The sequence below is a fragment of the Montipora foliosa genome, chromosome 5 (genome assembly GCF_036669935.1).
Source record: "Montipora foliosa isolate CH-2021 chromosome 5, ASM3666993v2, whole genome shotgun sequence".
NCBI lineage: Eukaryota > Metazoa > Cnidaria > Anthozoa > Scleractinia > Acroporidae > Montipora > Montipora foliosa.
Genome location: NC_090873.1, coordinates 43,504,925 through 43,519,924, shown reverse-complemented (window position 1 = coordinate 43,519,924; position 15,000 = coordinate 43,504,925). Strand labels below are relative to the sequence as shown.

General features: G+C 40.0%; 1 protein-coding gene and 1 non-coding gene across 4 annotated transcripts in view; one reads left to right on the top strand and one right to left on the bottom strand.

The window, feature by feature from the left end:
- Window positions 1-7,414: 7,414 nt before the first annotated feature.
- Window positions 7,415-15,000, bottom strand: part of LOC138004289 (tetratricopeptide repeat protein 28-like) — a 10,342-nt gene continuing 2,756 nt past the window's right edge. For 2 of the 3 annotated variants that reach the window (XM_068850762.1, XM_068850763.1), the window contains exons 3-6: window positions 14,570-14,656; window positions 14,125-14,231; window positions 9,913-12,834; window positions 7,415-7,704 (exon numbers count right to left, since the gene is read on the bottom strand). In XM_068850762.1, the coding sequence (XP_068706863.1) occupies window positions 7,625-7,704; window positions 9,913-12,766 (2,934 nt within the window). In that variant the 5' untranslated portion in view covers window positions 12,767-12,834; window positions 14,125-14,231; window positions 14,570-14,656 and the 3' untranslated portion in view covers window positions 7,415-7,624. Of the gene's footprint in view, window positions 7,705-9,912; window positions 12,835-14,124; window positions 14,232-14,569 lie in introns of all 3 variants that reach the window. The other variant, XM_068850764.1, reaches the window with a different exon arrangement.
- On the top strand, window positions 8,545-8,618 carry Trnas-aga (transfer RNA serine (anticodon AGA)). Its single transcript has one exon. It is a non-coding gene; the product is annotated as a tRNA-Ser (tRNA).

The following is a 15,000-nucleotide window of genomic DNA, read 5'->3' as shown; positions in this document are numbered from 1 at the left end:
AAGCCTTCTCAGGAATGGATTATATAATGGCGATGAAAATTACACCTCCAGCTATCGTAAGGAAATCTTGACGATATGCGACAAATCGCAAATTCGGTTATTTGCCTTTGTTGTTTTACAAAATGTGGCGAAGAAATGCACTTTAAAAATCGTACCGCACGAAAGAACAATTATTTTCCTCATTTAACCCAGTAAAATCGTCTGACGTTAAGCAGAATAAAATCTATCAAGTCCCACTCCTAGGAGTCAACGGGTTTTGTATTGCTCCTTAAAACCTCATTAAAGAGAACCTTCCCTGTTTTATCAAATGTCCCCTAAAATGTCCCATGTGTACTTATTAGAAGATCTGTAACAAAAAAAATGCATTACCTAGTAAAACATATTTTTATCGTCTTCCAAAGATCGGCCTCAACGCTTCCCGGTGCCGCCATCTTAAATGTCGCGCAATGCAAGTTTGGTACTGATGACGTTTCGTGGTTGCCTCGCTTGAAGTTATGTTGCCTTGTTCATATCGTGTATATTTTCGTGACAAGATTCACTTTAATGGAGAAGATGCAGATTCTTCCTTCAGGGATCAGTTGGAACAAGAATACTACTCATCAAGCGAAGAAGAGGAAGAAGGAAGCAGTTCTTTGCTTGCAAATTTGGGCACTCACGATCGCCTTTCGGCCTTTGTAATCAATGCCCTGTTATGCCGGCTGAAGTGGAATTTTTTTCTTGCTTGCTTTCCACAACGAAACAGATTTGGATCCAAAGTTCCCGCGAACCGGACAGCAACCACGAAACGTCATCAGTACCCAACTTGCAGTGCGCGACATTCAAAATGGCGCCACCGGGAAGTGCTGAGGCCGATCTTTTGGAATGCGATAAAAAACTTATTTCACCAGGTAAGGCATTTTTGTTCGTGACAGATCTTCTAAAAGTACAATTGGAACATTTTAGGTGACATTTGTAAAAAGAGTGGAGTTTGCCTTTAATAATGTTTTTGCAACTTGTTACGTTACCATAACGGCAGCTGATTGGTGTAAGTTTTTGTCATGCTTGTCCCTGCTCATGCACTTTCTGCTTAACGTCGAATAGATCTTATTCGCTGTAAATTCTGTTTTCCCAATGTAGATAAATGCTCAAGACAGTTTCTTTCGAAGTTGGTCATATTCATGATCGTACTCATCCTTTCTAATGAACACCCTAAAAAAAATCAAATCTCCTGAATATCGTCAAATTATTTGCTCAATCAATCAATCAATCAATCAATCAATCAATCAATCAATCGATGAATCAATCAATAATTAATGAACATTAATTGAAGTGCGCTCCACCACAAGAGCACGACATGCAGGACTTTCTCGCTCACGATCAGGATGCACTTTCACCTCAATCAGACAAGGACCAGGAGTGTTAGTCCACTAATAAGACCATTACATGCAAGAAGACTTTTGATGTCATGGTCTTGGCCTAGCTTTTTTTGTCACATTATTCTCACGTGGTATGGAAGCCTCAGTATGGAAGCCTCGGTGTCATTTCAGAATTTGCTCCTCTTTCCCCCAATAGCATCCAAAAAGAATGTCATCAAAACTCCTCGTCTGTCAATTTATCCTTCCATTTAAGTCCGTAAATGTCGTTTTTCAATTTCCTCAGTTATAACAGAGATGGGCTCCAAAAAAGATAAAGATCACCCTGTGGTAGCGGGACTGGAGAGTAAGTGTAACAGAGGTCTGACTGAAACAGACATTTTCTGGTCAAATGGAAATGTCGAATGAACTAATATCACAACTTTATTTTACTTTTTCAGTTGCGATTCTTTTCTAGTCTAACCACCTTTCTCATTTGATTTTACGACTACCTCAAAGTCACAGTTAAATGTTCAGGCAAAGCACTCTTTCCAACTCATTTTAGAAATATCACATACCAGGGCCGACTTTTTTCTAATTAGAAAAACTCAAATGGACCTGAAAAAAACAATCGTGTATTTGTAAGACAGACTTAACTGATTAGAGTGTAATGTGAAGTGCTAGGTTTCTACCTCATATCAACCATGGAAATGGGCCCACACAAGGACAGAGAAAAATTCTGACCACGTGGTCACCCGGCTCCTCACATCGCGTGGGACTGAATGAAGACCTGCCCATCCAACCTCGTTCCCAGGGCTTTTCACCGCCGAGGAGAAGGTGGCCTTCTCCTCGGCGGAGAAAAGCCCTGGGAACGACAATAACGAAATTCTCTTAAATATTGGCCATATTCCCTAGTTTCCTGATGTGTCTCTTTATTCTCTTTTGTAGAAAATATAAAAGTTTAATTCTAATCAACTATAGATATTCTCACTCGAAATTTTCATTTCTGTCAGATTTTGATGAGTGCAAAACCCGCAGTGATGATTGTGAGCAGGTGTGTGTCAACACGCATGGCAGCTTTAGGTGTGAATGTCATTCCGGGTACAGAGAAAGACAGGAAGGCGTGCCAAGGTAAATTATTTCCCATCATTCGTATGTACTTACAATGAATAGCCAACGTATTCAGGGTTAGCAGTTATGATGACGAGGGACACCTCTCGACGATTACATGATCGAATATTCCCTTTCGTATGGAATGATGGCATCGTTCTACTACATTTGTACTGAAAAGCTTGCCATTGAACAACATTTACCACTGATCTACAGTATCGAGGTCTGAACACAAAGAAAGAAAAATAATTTGAACAGTTATTTTTAAGTTGTTGTGAGGATCTCCTTTGTGGCAGTACTTACAAATAATAAACTGTCTTCCCCCCCACCCCATCTTGTCCCATTAGCCAAGTGGATGTTGACATTAGCAAGACGAAATTCTGCCACTCTAGGCTCGATTCCCGCCTGGGAACCGATCGAGTGTTAAAGCGAATGCTACGTCGTTTAAGATGAAGCGAAAGGAAAAGTCAGTTTGACATAATGAAACAAGTGCTATCCCACTTTAAAGAGGCTGTTTTACACAGCACAAATCGCCAAAAGCGGGCATGAACGAGCGCGATGGAGGGAAAACAACGATCTTGTGTCATTCTCGTGTCGGGCGAATCGCAAATGGCTAAATATTGTTAATTCTTACCATTTCATGACATAACATTCGTATTTGATATTTATTTAGTTTTGTTCTGCTTCTTTTTTCTTTCCTTTTAGATGTCGATCAGTGCCACATGTGTGATCACATTTGCCACAACACTGCAGGCAGTTTTAGATGCAGCTGTCAATCGGGATACAGGCTAATGGCGGATCTCACAACTTGCACGGATAATTTAATTGGAATGTTTAAAGTGCTACTTCGACCAAAACAAGTCAATTTTTCTTTTTCCTTGGATTTCAAAACTATGTTAACTAAACATGACCCAAGTTTTTAAGTCATGTTTTGAAAAATACCCCCGTATATTTTAACTGGAATTTTCCAATTTAATGTCCGCTATTACTTAAGAGAGCTGGATCAAGAAGAAAATCGTGACGTTAAAGACGGCCTAATTAATATGCAGCACGGGAGTTCCGGGGCTTTCAGACTTTTAAACTCGTGTTTTGCATATATAATAAGCTGCATTTACGGGATGAAAGTAAATGATGCCTTTTTTCCTTGATCCAACTCTCTTTGGTCCAATCGGTCTGTTTTGAAGGTGAGTAACGGCGGACCGTGAAATCCAAAGTAAAAAGCCTTTGGATAAAAATCAAAGCTCACTGAGCTTCAAAATTTTGTTAGTCAGGCAAACACACTTTCAAAATCAGTAAAAAAAGGAAGTGACTTTGATCAATGCACAGAAGTCTGTTGTTGTTGACGCACTGCCTGGCTGTGCCCGAGCGGGGACCGTATCCATGGGTGACGCTTGATCGTTCAGGGAGCAGACGAGCAATGCAGGGAGACGATGATGCCGATAATGCCTGAACAAAGCGTTCGCAAGCTTGACCTCGGCGCTCTAACAGTGACTGTAGGCCAGAACGAACAAGCGCTTGAATACAACTTAGGTTTGGCAGAATAATGCGCAGATCTTCTCTTTGAACAGATTCAATTAGATCACTTAGGTAATCGGGCAAACCAGCTCAAACAGGGGATGCATATTCCAAGACAGAGCGTACTAGGCTACAGGACACTTCTGTATCCTTTTTGTGAGGAGTTACTTGATTAACAGAATTAATGACTGGCTGACAGCCTAACTGGCTCAATGACTGACTGAGTGACACTGAGGGAGGAGATTTTTTTTGTTGTTGAATTAACTTAATGGATGACTGGCTTGCTGATTTCCTGTAACTGGATAAATGACTGTCTGGTTAAACGACAGGCTAAACCACTGGCTGACTGATTGACTGGCTTTTTTCACCCACTAATTAATTATTGGTCTTCTCTTTTTGACGCAGATATTGACGAGTGCACAGAGCCTGATCATGGCTGTTCTCAACTTTGTAACAACACCGAAGGAAGTTACAACTGTTTTTGCTTAAAAGGCTTCTTTTTGCAAAAAGACAACAAAACTTGCGTTGGTACGTTTTGGTGAAGTAAACGAGTCTTTTTGGCTTATCATGCTCCGTTGGTGAACGGCTTTTGGAGCCACAGGTAGCACCTCCGATCACTGGCGATTTTAGTGGTTGCTTTCGACCTTTTTATTTGACCTGTATAGCTATGGCTTAAAAATACCCGTTGAACGAAGCGCTGATTGCCGAAGCGAGGGGCGTAAACGGTTCAATGTGGGACTTTCACTGTTACCCGGCAGAGCTTTATAGCACAGGAAACTGTGACGTATAATTGAGTTTCCCTTATTTTCCACATTCCAGACCACAACATCATTTTGGACAGCTCCAAGCCGACAACGCTCTCAGCTGGATTGGGAGCGTTCGTGGCTATGGCGGGTATCACTGTGTTTATTATTCTTGGGACTGTGATGTGTGTAATACTCTACAAACGAAAAGCACGAGTTCGAAGCGCTCGTTTGGCAGAGGTATGCATTTATCACGACTTTAAATACGTTTTACTTAAAGCATGACAAGTAAAACATTAATGATCTTTTTCTTGGAATTTGCAGTCTTGATAAAAAGAATTCAGTCAATAATATGTCGGATAAATGTGCACATTGCTGCTTGAAATGTGAAGTAGGGGTACACGTTCGTAAGTTCTCTAATGCCGGGGCCACTTAAAGGCTTACATGTAGAAAAAACGTACCTTTGCAATCTATAACAAGTACTTTTAAAGGGGTTATCCCCCAAACAAGAAAAAAGAAAGCAAAAAAATGAAATGACGGTCTTATTGGCATCCCAAACAAATCCTTTATTGTTGTAGCATACTTCATTTTAACTACTTAATACTGTTTGTTTTTATGTTTACACCAGGACGGAAAGAAATCACTGTTTTCATGGACGGAGTAGCAGTTGAGAAACACATGCAAACCTTTTGAAACCAGAGCTATGTCGTCTTTTTTTCGATAGTATAGACACCAAAGTATCGAAAAAGAAACACCCTTGAAAGGAAACCCTTCTAAAATTGGTGCCTATACCTACAAACCGTAGACATACATTTTTATTACATCTAATCCCCAACCTTAAAACTGTTTCGTTTTCAGGGTGCTTAATATCTCGTGATTTAATATCGCTTTTCCAAGTGTTTCGTTTTCGGAGCTGTTTTGTAACATTCTTTCCAAAGTAGAAATTAAGCTACAGATCCGTACCTCTCACAAACTTATTTTGTAAGAACTTTTGGAAGACACACTTTTATGCATTTTGTAAAACAGTTTTATAATAAATTTATATGATAAACAAATGGAGAATGAGTTGTCGTATCCAACATTACATGGTTTCCTTACTTACTTGACCCTTTAAGGCACTGTTACACTTGGCAATGTTTCGTGCAAATTGTCTCTCAATTTTGTTTTTGCAAGAGTTATCACCTTGCAAAGCTATTCGCGTGATGGTTGTTACACTAGACAACGTTTCTCGCAATTTTTCTCGCTTTCGATGACCTCATGAGGTTAAAGAAACATTTTCATTGGCTGATGACACAAGCCGTTGTGACTCAAGTTGCAGGACAGATTTCACAAGTTGCATAGCTTAAAAACTTCGTTGCCAATTTGCGTAAACCATAGCGCAAAGTAGCAATGGATTCTACTTTCCGCGAAGGGTTCTGCAATTTGTCTCACCTTGTTTGTGGCAGTTGTAAATTGTGCAACTTCCAACTTGTCTCGCTATTGCGTTTCAAGAGAAGTTTCATGAAAAACCGCAAAATGGAACATTACCTTATATCAAATTAGGGTCTTTATTTAAAGCGTAACATGCAGTTTCGTTACATGACCCGGATATTCAAATACCATCAGTTTGGCCCTTGCAACGGTAATTTTCTTAATTAAAGACCGTAGTATAGGCTGCCTGTAGCTTGTCTTTCCGTTCAGGAGGCTCAACCAACACTTTCAATCAACTGTACTATTTGGAAGGATTGAATTTACCCAACTGTTTCACTTAACAGCAAATGGTATGGTACCAAATAAAATACCAATCATTTCTTAAGAAGATGCACTTACTAAGATGACTTAATTGTTTACCATAACAACGAAAAAGCCTTCTAACACTGCCCTATATTTTTTCTTAGAATGCTTTATAATGTCTCAGAAACGAACTTGGTGAATGCTGAAAACTGGGTAGCAGGCTAATATAAAACTCTTTGAAAAGGTTTAAAAATTCTCTGGCGCCACCTTAAATTTTCCAGTTGTGAAGGTGGCTATGAATTTGCTCCAGATAATTTTTCCCAACTTTCCAGTGGATTTTTGGTGCCCCAACGATTTTTCCAGGAATTGAACTACTTTCGGCGGAATGCAAACACAGTCTTTCTATTTGCTTAAAAACGCCACCGATCATTCGAGGGAGTAAGCCCTATTAAGAAAGAAATTATTAAGAAAATAAAAACGATTTCTTTATAGGCCATTTCGGAATTGCGCAGGGAACTTGGGCGAGTTTCAAATTTCAACTAATCGATAAATTGACACCACCACATGAAAGATAACTTTGAGATTGGCCATCTTGCCAAGTTAGATGCTCTTGGGTTGAACAGAGACCAAGTTAAAGCTTAGAAGCATAGTTAAAAATCCATACAAACGGCTCTAATTGTGAGGCTGCGTCCCCCAAAACCATATAAACTCTGAAATATTTTTACGATTTCTGTAATATTCATAAAAATAGGCAAACAAAGGGGTTTTCACCTATTTCCAAGTGGTAGGCCCATGACAGGATTTTTCCAGTTGTTTTTTTGACAGTTTAAAGCATATAAACTCTTTTAAAAAATTATCAGATTTGGGACAACTGAAAAATCCTGTCATGGACCTACTGTTTGGAAAAAGGTGAGGTGAAAACCCCTTTGTTTGCCTATTTTTATGAATATGACAGAAATCGTAAAAAAATTAAGAGTTTATATGGTTTTGGGGGACGCAGCCTCAAAATTAGCGACGTTTGTATGGATTTTGAACTTTGTTTTAAAGTTCGTAACTTGGTCTCTGTTTGACCTAAAAGCATCAAACTGACCTTTCTGTCATAATTATATTTCACTTGCAATAATCTCAGTCTGTTGGTTTAGTTAATGCATTAAACCCTTACTAAACCTTTGGAGCTTGTTCTACTGGCATAATCATGATTGTTAACCCGGTCTACCTATTTTGTACAAGTTCTGCAGTCGCTGAAGCGTCAGGTTCTCCCAGGAAGTCTTCTTGCATTTTCGGCAACGATTCTTGAAGAAAAAAAGAAATAATAATAATAATAATAATAAAATAAAAACAGCTTTAAATAGAGCTGGTTCTTTCGAGCACACACAATGCGCCGATACGAATGGCTACGAGCAGGGCGAGGCTGTACGTCTTCAAATTACTTGCAAAAGATGACGGTCCATACTGCAAAATCCATACCGAGAAAGAACCAACCAGGGCGCTGGGATTTGCCCAAGACTGGCTTTGCCATGTAATAATAAAGGGATACATTTCACATCAATGATATTGAATGTAAGGAGAAATGTAGACTCGGAAAAATATCCGAGTCCCAGGTGAAAAATCATATTTTTCCGAGTCTACATTTCTCCTTACATTCAATATCATTGTTGTTGTTTCATCGTTAACACACTCACTTTGGAGGTTGGTTGGCTGCATCTTGATATGCATTAATGTGACAGCGTGATGCTGTTAGTGAGTTTCAAATGTGCTAGTCAATACTTGGCTGTGTAGCCGCGCGATGCGGTTCCAGTCGAGACCCACAAATTGACCCTTGCTCACCATAGAGTCTCCAGTAGCTCAGTGGTTAGAGCATCCGACTAGATCACGGAGGGTCGTGGGTTCAAATCCCATCTTGGACTCCGATATTTTTCCGAGTCTACATTTCTCCTTACATTCAATATCATTGTTGTTGTTTCATCGTTAACACACTCACTTTGGAGGTTGGTTGGCTGCATCTTGATATGCATTAATGTGACAGCGTGATGCTGTTAGTGAGTTTCAAATGTGCTAGTCAATACTTGGCTGTGTAGCCGCGCGATGCGGTTCCAGTCGAGACCCACAAATTGACCCTTGCTCACCATAGAGTCTCCAGTAGCTCAGTGGTTAGAGCATCCGACTAGATCACGGAGGGTCGTGGGTTCAAATCCCATCTGGGACTCGGATATTTTTCCGAGTCTACATTTCTCCTTACATTCAATATCATTGTTGTTGTTTCATCGTTAACACACTCACATTTCACATCGGTGGACAAATTGTTTTTGTTCAGCATTCTGGCTTTTTGTTAACTGGTGAAGATGGGTCATGTATCACCTTATGATGTGTCTCTTGGTGTCCTCGTTCCCAGGACTTTTCACCGCCCCCTACTCGGTGTAGAAAAGCCCTGGGAACGAGGTTGGGTGCTTCCGTTCTCTTTCCCAGGGCTTTTCTCCACCGAGTAGGGGGCGGTGAAAAGTCCTGGGAACGAGGTTGCGGAAACACCAAGAGACACATCATAAGGTGATACATGATCCATCTTCACCAGTTAACAAAAAGCCAGAATGCTGAACAAAAACAGTTTGTCCACCAATGTGAAATGTATCCTTTATTGTTATATGGCAAAGCCAGTCTTGGGCAAATCCCAGCGCCCTGGTTGGTTCTTCCTCGGTCGGGATTTTGCAGTATGGACCGTTTTCAAGCCGCGTAGTTTTGTTTCGGAGCAAAGCCAACAAATTCATAATTTGAAACAACTATTTAAAACCAAAACTGCGAAAAAATTGCGAATATTGTCATTCTTCACAAGAAATTAGGAAAAAGCTAAAATGATTGATTTTATTGCCGATTTCAAAGATGGATGAAGACTAGACGAACATTTTATTATCCTGAAGAGCTGGGAACTTTTGATGAATAAACTGAAACAAGCATCATCCAAAGCCAGGAGGCCATAGACGATTTTATCAACCAACAGAAAAGTGCAAACACAAACAAGAAGACGGGTATACTGATATGAACACTTTTCTCCGCTGTATGGAAGCTAACAGTAAGAAAAATGAGAAAATTGAAAAGCTTCCTTGAGTTCGAGCTTGAGCACCTTTTGTCAAAGAAACAATGCCATATAATAAACACCTTACTAAACTCACAAAATCACTTGCTCGAGCCGTACTGGGGAATATTGGCCCTCAGTCGTGGCAGTACAGACCGAGCGTAGCGAGGTCCGTACTGACACGATCTCGGGCCAATAGTCCCCAGTACGGGCCATCGCGCTCAGCTAGTAAGCAGTTTCTGTGCATGCGCGAGAGGCATGTGGAAATTACATTTGTTACAATAGCGTGCTAGAGGAAACTTCGAATTGTTTACACTAAGAATATCGTCAGTTTTCCAATTTGAAAGTATTTTTGTTTTCAGAATTAAACTCAAACTTCACTTATCACAAAGTATAGTTTGTGTATAATATATATATATAAAAATCCACTTACCATTTTTTGGAAATTCCAGCGTGACATCATCGCCAACTAGCACAAATGGCGCCCAGTGCTTTATAGCGCGATATTGCTTTAACCCTCGGAGGAATTTCATTGCCTGTTGAAGAGCTGCACTAGCACTTTTTCCATCTACCAGGTGCTGGTAAAAACTCCTCATGAACAGCAACGTTACCTCGTCATCAATTGCCCACAGTGACACCAAAACAGACCGATCTCCAGCACACAGGAAAGCCCTCGCTATTCCCACCACTCCCTCAGACATCACTTCTCCACGGCCACTGTGACAACAGCTCAGCACAACTAGTCTTGCTCGAAGAGAAATTGCCTGAACTTCGCACATTTTCAATATATAGTCGTCTTCTTTGGGAATTGGGGATTTCCGTTCTGTATTTGGGGCTAAAGCAATCTCTCCAGTTGTTGGGCATCCATGTGCTGCAATGTGCACTAAAGCAACTGACTTCAATCTTTTCAGCACCTCAGCTTTCGTCGCATTTCTTTCAATTAAGGGCGTGGTCTGCATAAGTTCTCCAATCATCTCTACTTCTTCTTTGGCGCACGATAGCTGTGTAAAAATGGGCCCACCTTTCTCGTTAATGACTTCCTTCAACCACGGATCGCCTACAAGGAGTGCTCCAGTCTTACAGTGGAAGTCTTCAGGTGCACCAACGATCACATTAAAAGCGCTCAACGAGGGAACGGTGCGGATCCTAATAGATTCACTCAAAGCAGAATATGGAGCCAAGCAAAATGGTCCATCGGGAACAACGATTAACTCATCTCCCTGGAGCAAGTCTGCAATTGGCCCGAGTAAGACATCATACAATGGTTGTAACGAGTTAACAGATGGTAAAGATGGTTGAACTGTTTCCTCACTAGGTGTTCTACTGCAAGACAGGTCACTGCGTAGTGGATCCAAAGAACGATCCTCGCATCTGACACGATCCCCTACGCCGATCCCTTTCAAAAAAGGTTCCATCAACAAGTCAGCACTTCCACTTGCGATTTCCTTTTGTCGAAAGTTGATCTTGCTGGCCTTTCTTAGCACACAAAACGTGATCTTGTTCTTGTCAAGTGCCACAAAAACTGCTTGTGAAGGTAAAAGCTCTACTGCAGCTGAAAGAGTTTGCTTCGGAGCAAATGCAGAAAATGACTGAGAGTCAATGCCGTATTGTTCTTTCAAAATATCCATCAAAGCCTGTGCTCGACCTTTGTCAGCAGCATACAAAGCTTCTTCAATCTCTCCATTCATCAAAAGTGTCCTCCACAGAGCAGTGTATGACGCGCGAAAAGAATGACGAAAACTTATTTTCCATTCATCTCTTGACTTTAGACTATGCCTTGTTTCATCAAAATATTTTATACTTAAACGATAACAATTCAGTGCATTACTCAAGGAACCTAACAATTCATGATGCTGACCTAGCGCATACCACGCGCCTCCTTCTCCAAGACAGTCTCCAATTTCTTTAAAAATAATAAGACTGTGTTCATGGCACTCCATTGCTTCCTTAAAATTACCTAGATTAAGATAGGAAATTCCCAGACCTCCATAAGCTGATCCCTCACCAGCCCTATCACCTACTTCTTTAGCAATACTAAGATGTTGTTTGAAGTACTCAACGGCTTGTTTAAAATTACCTAAACTAAGATAGGCATTGCCCAGATTTCCATAGGCTGATCCCTCCGACACCCTATCCCTTACTTCTTTAGCAATAATAAGATGTTTTTCGGAGTGCTTAATGGCTTGTTTGAATTTACGTTGACTACTATAAGCAAATCCCAGTTTTCCATAAGCTAATCCCTCCCCATCCCTATCCCCTATTTCTACTGCTAAACTAAGATTTTTTTCGCAGTACTCAATGGTTTGTTTATTAAAATTACCTAGCATAAGATAAGCACTTCCCAGAGCTCCATAGGCTCTTCTCTCCCCAACCTTATTCCCTACTTCTTTTGCAATAGTAAGATGTTTTTCGTAGTACTCAATGGCTTCTCGAATATTACCTAGACTGCAATGGGCGTTTCCCAAAATTCCGTAGCCTAATCCCTCCCCTGCTCTATCCTCTATTTTTTTAGCAATACTAAGATGTTTTTCGCAGAACTCAATTGCCTGTTTAAAATTACCTAGTCTGTGATAGGCATTGCCCAGGTTGCCAAGGGCATTTCCTTCCTCAACTTTATCCCCTACTTCTTTTGCAATACTAAGACTGTTTTCATAGCATTCAATAGCTTGTTTAAAATTACCTAGACCACGATAAGCATTTCCCAGATTTCCATAGCCTTTTCCCTCCCAAGCCTTACTCCCTGCTTCTTTTGCAATATTAAGAAGTTTTTCGTAGTACTCAATGGCTTGTTGAAAATTACCTAGATTGCAATGGCCGTTTCCCAGATTTCCATAGGCTAATCCCTCCCCAGCTCTATCCCCTACTTCTTTAGCAATAGTAAGATGTTTTTCGCATAACTCAATGCCCTGTTTAAAATTACCTAGTCTAAAATAGACAGTTCCCAGACTTCCATAGGCTAATCCCTCCCAAGCCCTATCCCCTACCTCTTTAGCAATACTAAGATATTTTTCGTGGTACTCAATGGCTTGTTTATAATTACCTATACTACAATAGGCATGTCCCAGATTGCAAGAGGCTGTTCCCTGCCCAACTCTGCAGCCTATTTCTTTGAAAATATGCAGTGCTTGTGCGTAATGTTCTATGGCCTGTTTATAATCAGGTAGGTTGAAGTAAGCGTTACCGAGATGAGTATAAGCCCTGCCTTCCCAATCCTTGTCTGCTACGCTTATCGCAATGGCAAGCTCTAGCATTTGCAGCTCTACAGCCTCTAACCGTCCATCTACCATTCTTCAATAACTAAATGACAATTACAGCTTTTTCGATAAGATGGTCCAATGTCACATCAAGGATAAAGCTGGAAGGAAAGAAAGGTAAAGACGCTTGATGTTTAATCTGCTTTTTAAAGTAATAAAAGATTATGGATTATCATGTATTCTTTATTACCAAATCATTCTCTCGTAACGGTGAAATCGACGGTACTGAAAATTGTCCATTGCTGTTTATTACGCATCTTACCACTCAGAACGATTTTTTTAAGATTTCAAACCACTATAGAATTTTTCCATGGAGATTTTTTTACTCCGTAAATTTTCATCCTTGCCAATTTATCTTTGCTTATTCTCCCCATAAAAGTTTAAAGGCGAATCTGACAACGACTTTCGGCTCTTAGCCTTTGAAATTTCAATGGGGAGCAAAATGTTTTTGTTTTGAAATTAAAAGTGGCGAAATATACCATTGTGTGCTTAGTATAGTTACCTGGTCTATCAATGAGAGGGAGGCTAGAGTTGACCTTGTTTTGATAGAAACCTCTCCTTTTCTTATGCAATTTCCAACTTATTATCATGAGAACATCATTCACATAAGAAAAGCAGGGAGGTGTGAGGTCTAAACGTCACTTATCACTAAAAATCCGGCACAATGAGAACTTTAGCAAAGTAAAACTTAAGGGAGAGGACTCGTCATAAAATGTTCTATTCACATTATTTGATCGTAGTTGACTGGGTGTTCTCAATAAGTTATAAATGCACGCCAAGGATCAAGTGGTTCATTGACCAAGTCAAATAAATTGTTCATGAGCTATTGGAGCTTTAATGTTACAAACTGTGCCGAAACCTCGTAATTCCATCGCAGGTAGAAAGGAAATGGATTGCGTTGGGTTAAGAAAATGATGCTTTATGTTCGAAGTCTTTTTAATGGGGAAAGGGCGGGGGCATTGAGGTCTATTAGAGACTGCAAGCTCCCTTCCAACAAAAAATCACCTAAAATCGCTTCTAAAACTGAATCTCTGAACCTTCCGATTAAAATGTTGACTCAGGCATGATAGGGACTAAACTTATTCATGTTATAATGGTATTTTTCACTTTCATCGTCCCTTAGTGGATAGTCATACATCACAACAGAGGACTTAACGTAGTTGAAGACGACCGAAAGAAAGCCGTTGCTACCAAATACATGAGTGGTGTTAATAAGGCGGGACTCTGAACTGTGACGAAAAAAGAATAGAGACAATAAAACAGTCAAGTATTGCTGGAGTTAGACACTAAATATGAAAGATACATATCTCGTGTAATTCTAGCATAACGGTTGTGAAGAGAATAATTTTTTTATACACCTGAAAAAATCGGGTTTTTAAATATAAACTTACATGGCTTATTGGACGCCGCCAAGACCTATCAAACTCGGGAAAAACTCATGAATCAAACATGATGATGAGTTTGGAGCTCCTTGCCTTTGGACCACAACACTTGATGACTGGTGAGGTAAAATTGCCAGATAGTAAAAGTAAATTAAGTGTCGGCCCTAATTATAAAAACTATTGTTTACAATCCTTGAGCAGGGCTTTTAAAGCGCCACATCGATCAATGACTTACTTCGCCACTGATGCAATAGATACAATTAACTGCTGCGAGCCTGAAACTTTAGTTCAATTCAAGCAGGCGTTAGGGTTGTTTTGTAAAGCCTGTTGGCTATGGATGTTGTTTATTCGTCCGGAATTCTAATCACAGCCCTTAGCGAACTGTAGTCAAACACACAGAACTAGTCTCAATCACTCTTGAAGTATTAAAGTATTTAACTTTAAAATTACTCACCTTTTTCGACCATTCCTGAGTCCCTTAGAAAGGCACAGCATTTGCAGCATAGCAATTACAGCGTAACCAAGCAACGAAATTTGGGGTCTCATAAAAAAAGGAAAAAGAGAAACACGAGTAATGAAGGGAAACATGCCTTTTTTTCTTGGAATGATACGTGCCTCATAAATTACTTTCTTTCACTTAATAATGTACTAGAGACATAACTTGGTTTCCGTTCCTTTGTCTCAGTGTGAAACTAATCTAAAAGATTTAGCATGAATTAAACTTTAAAGAAAACTAAAACAAGCTGTAATGGTGATAAAAGCAAAACGTAAGCGTTTTGATCTTTAAATCAAGTTCTAAGATATGCTGACGTGACTTTTTGATAAGCTTAGCAAACAGAAGAGCATCTTTTGAGCCAACCTGATCTCGAGTAACAACAATCTGAC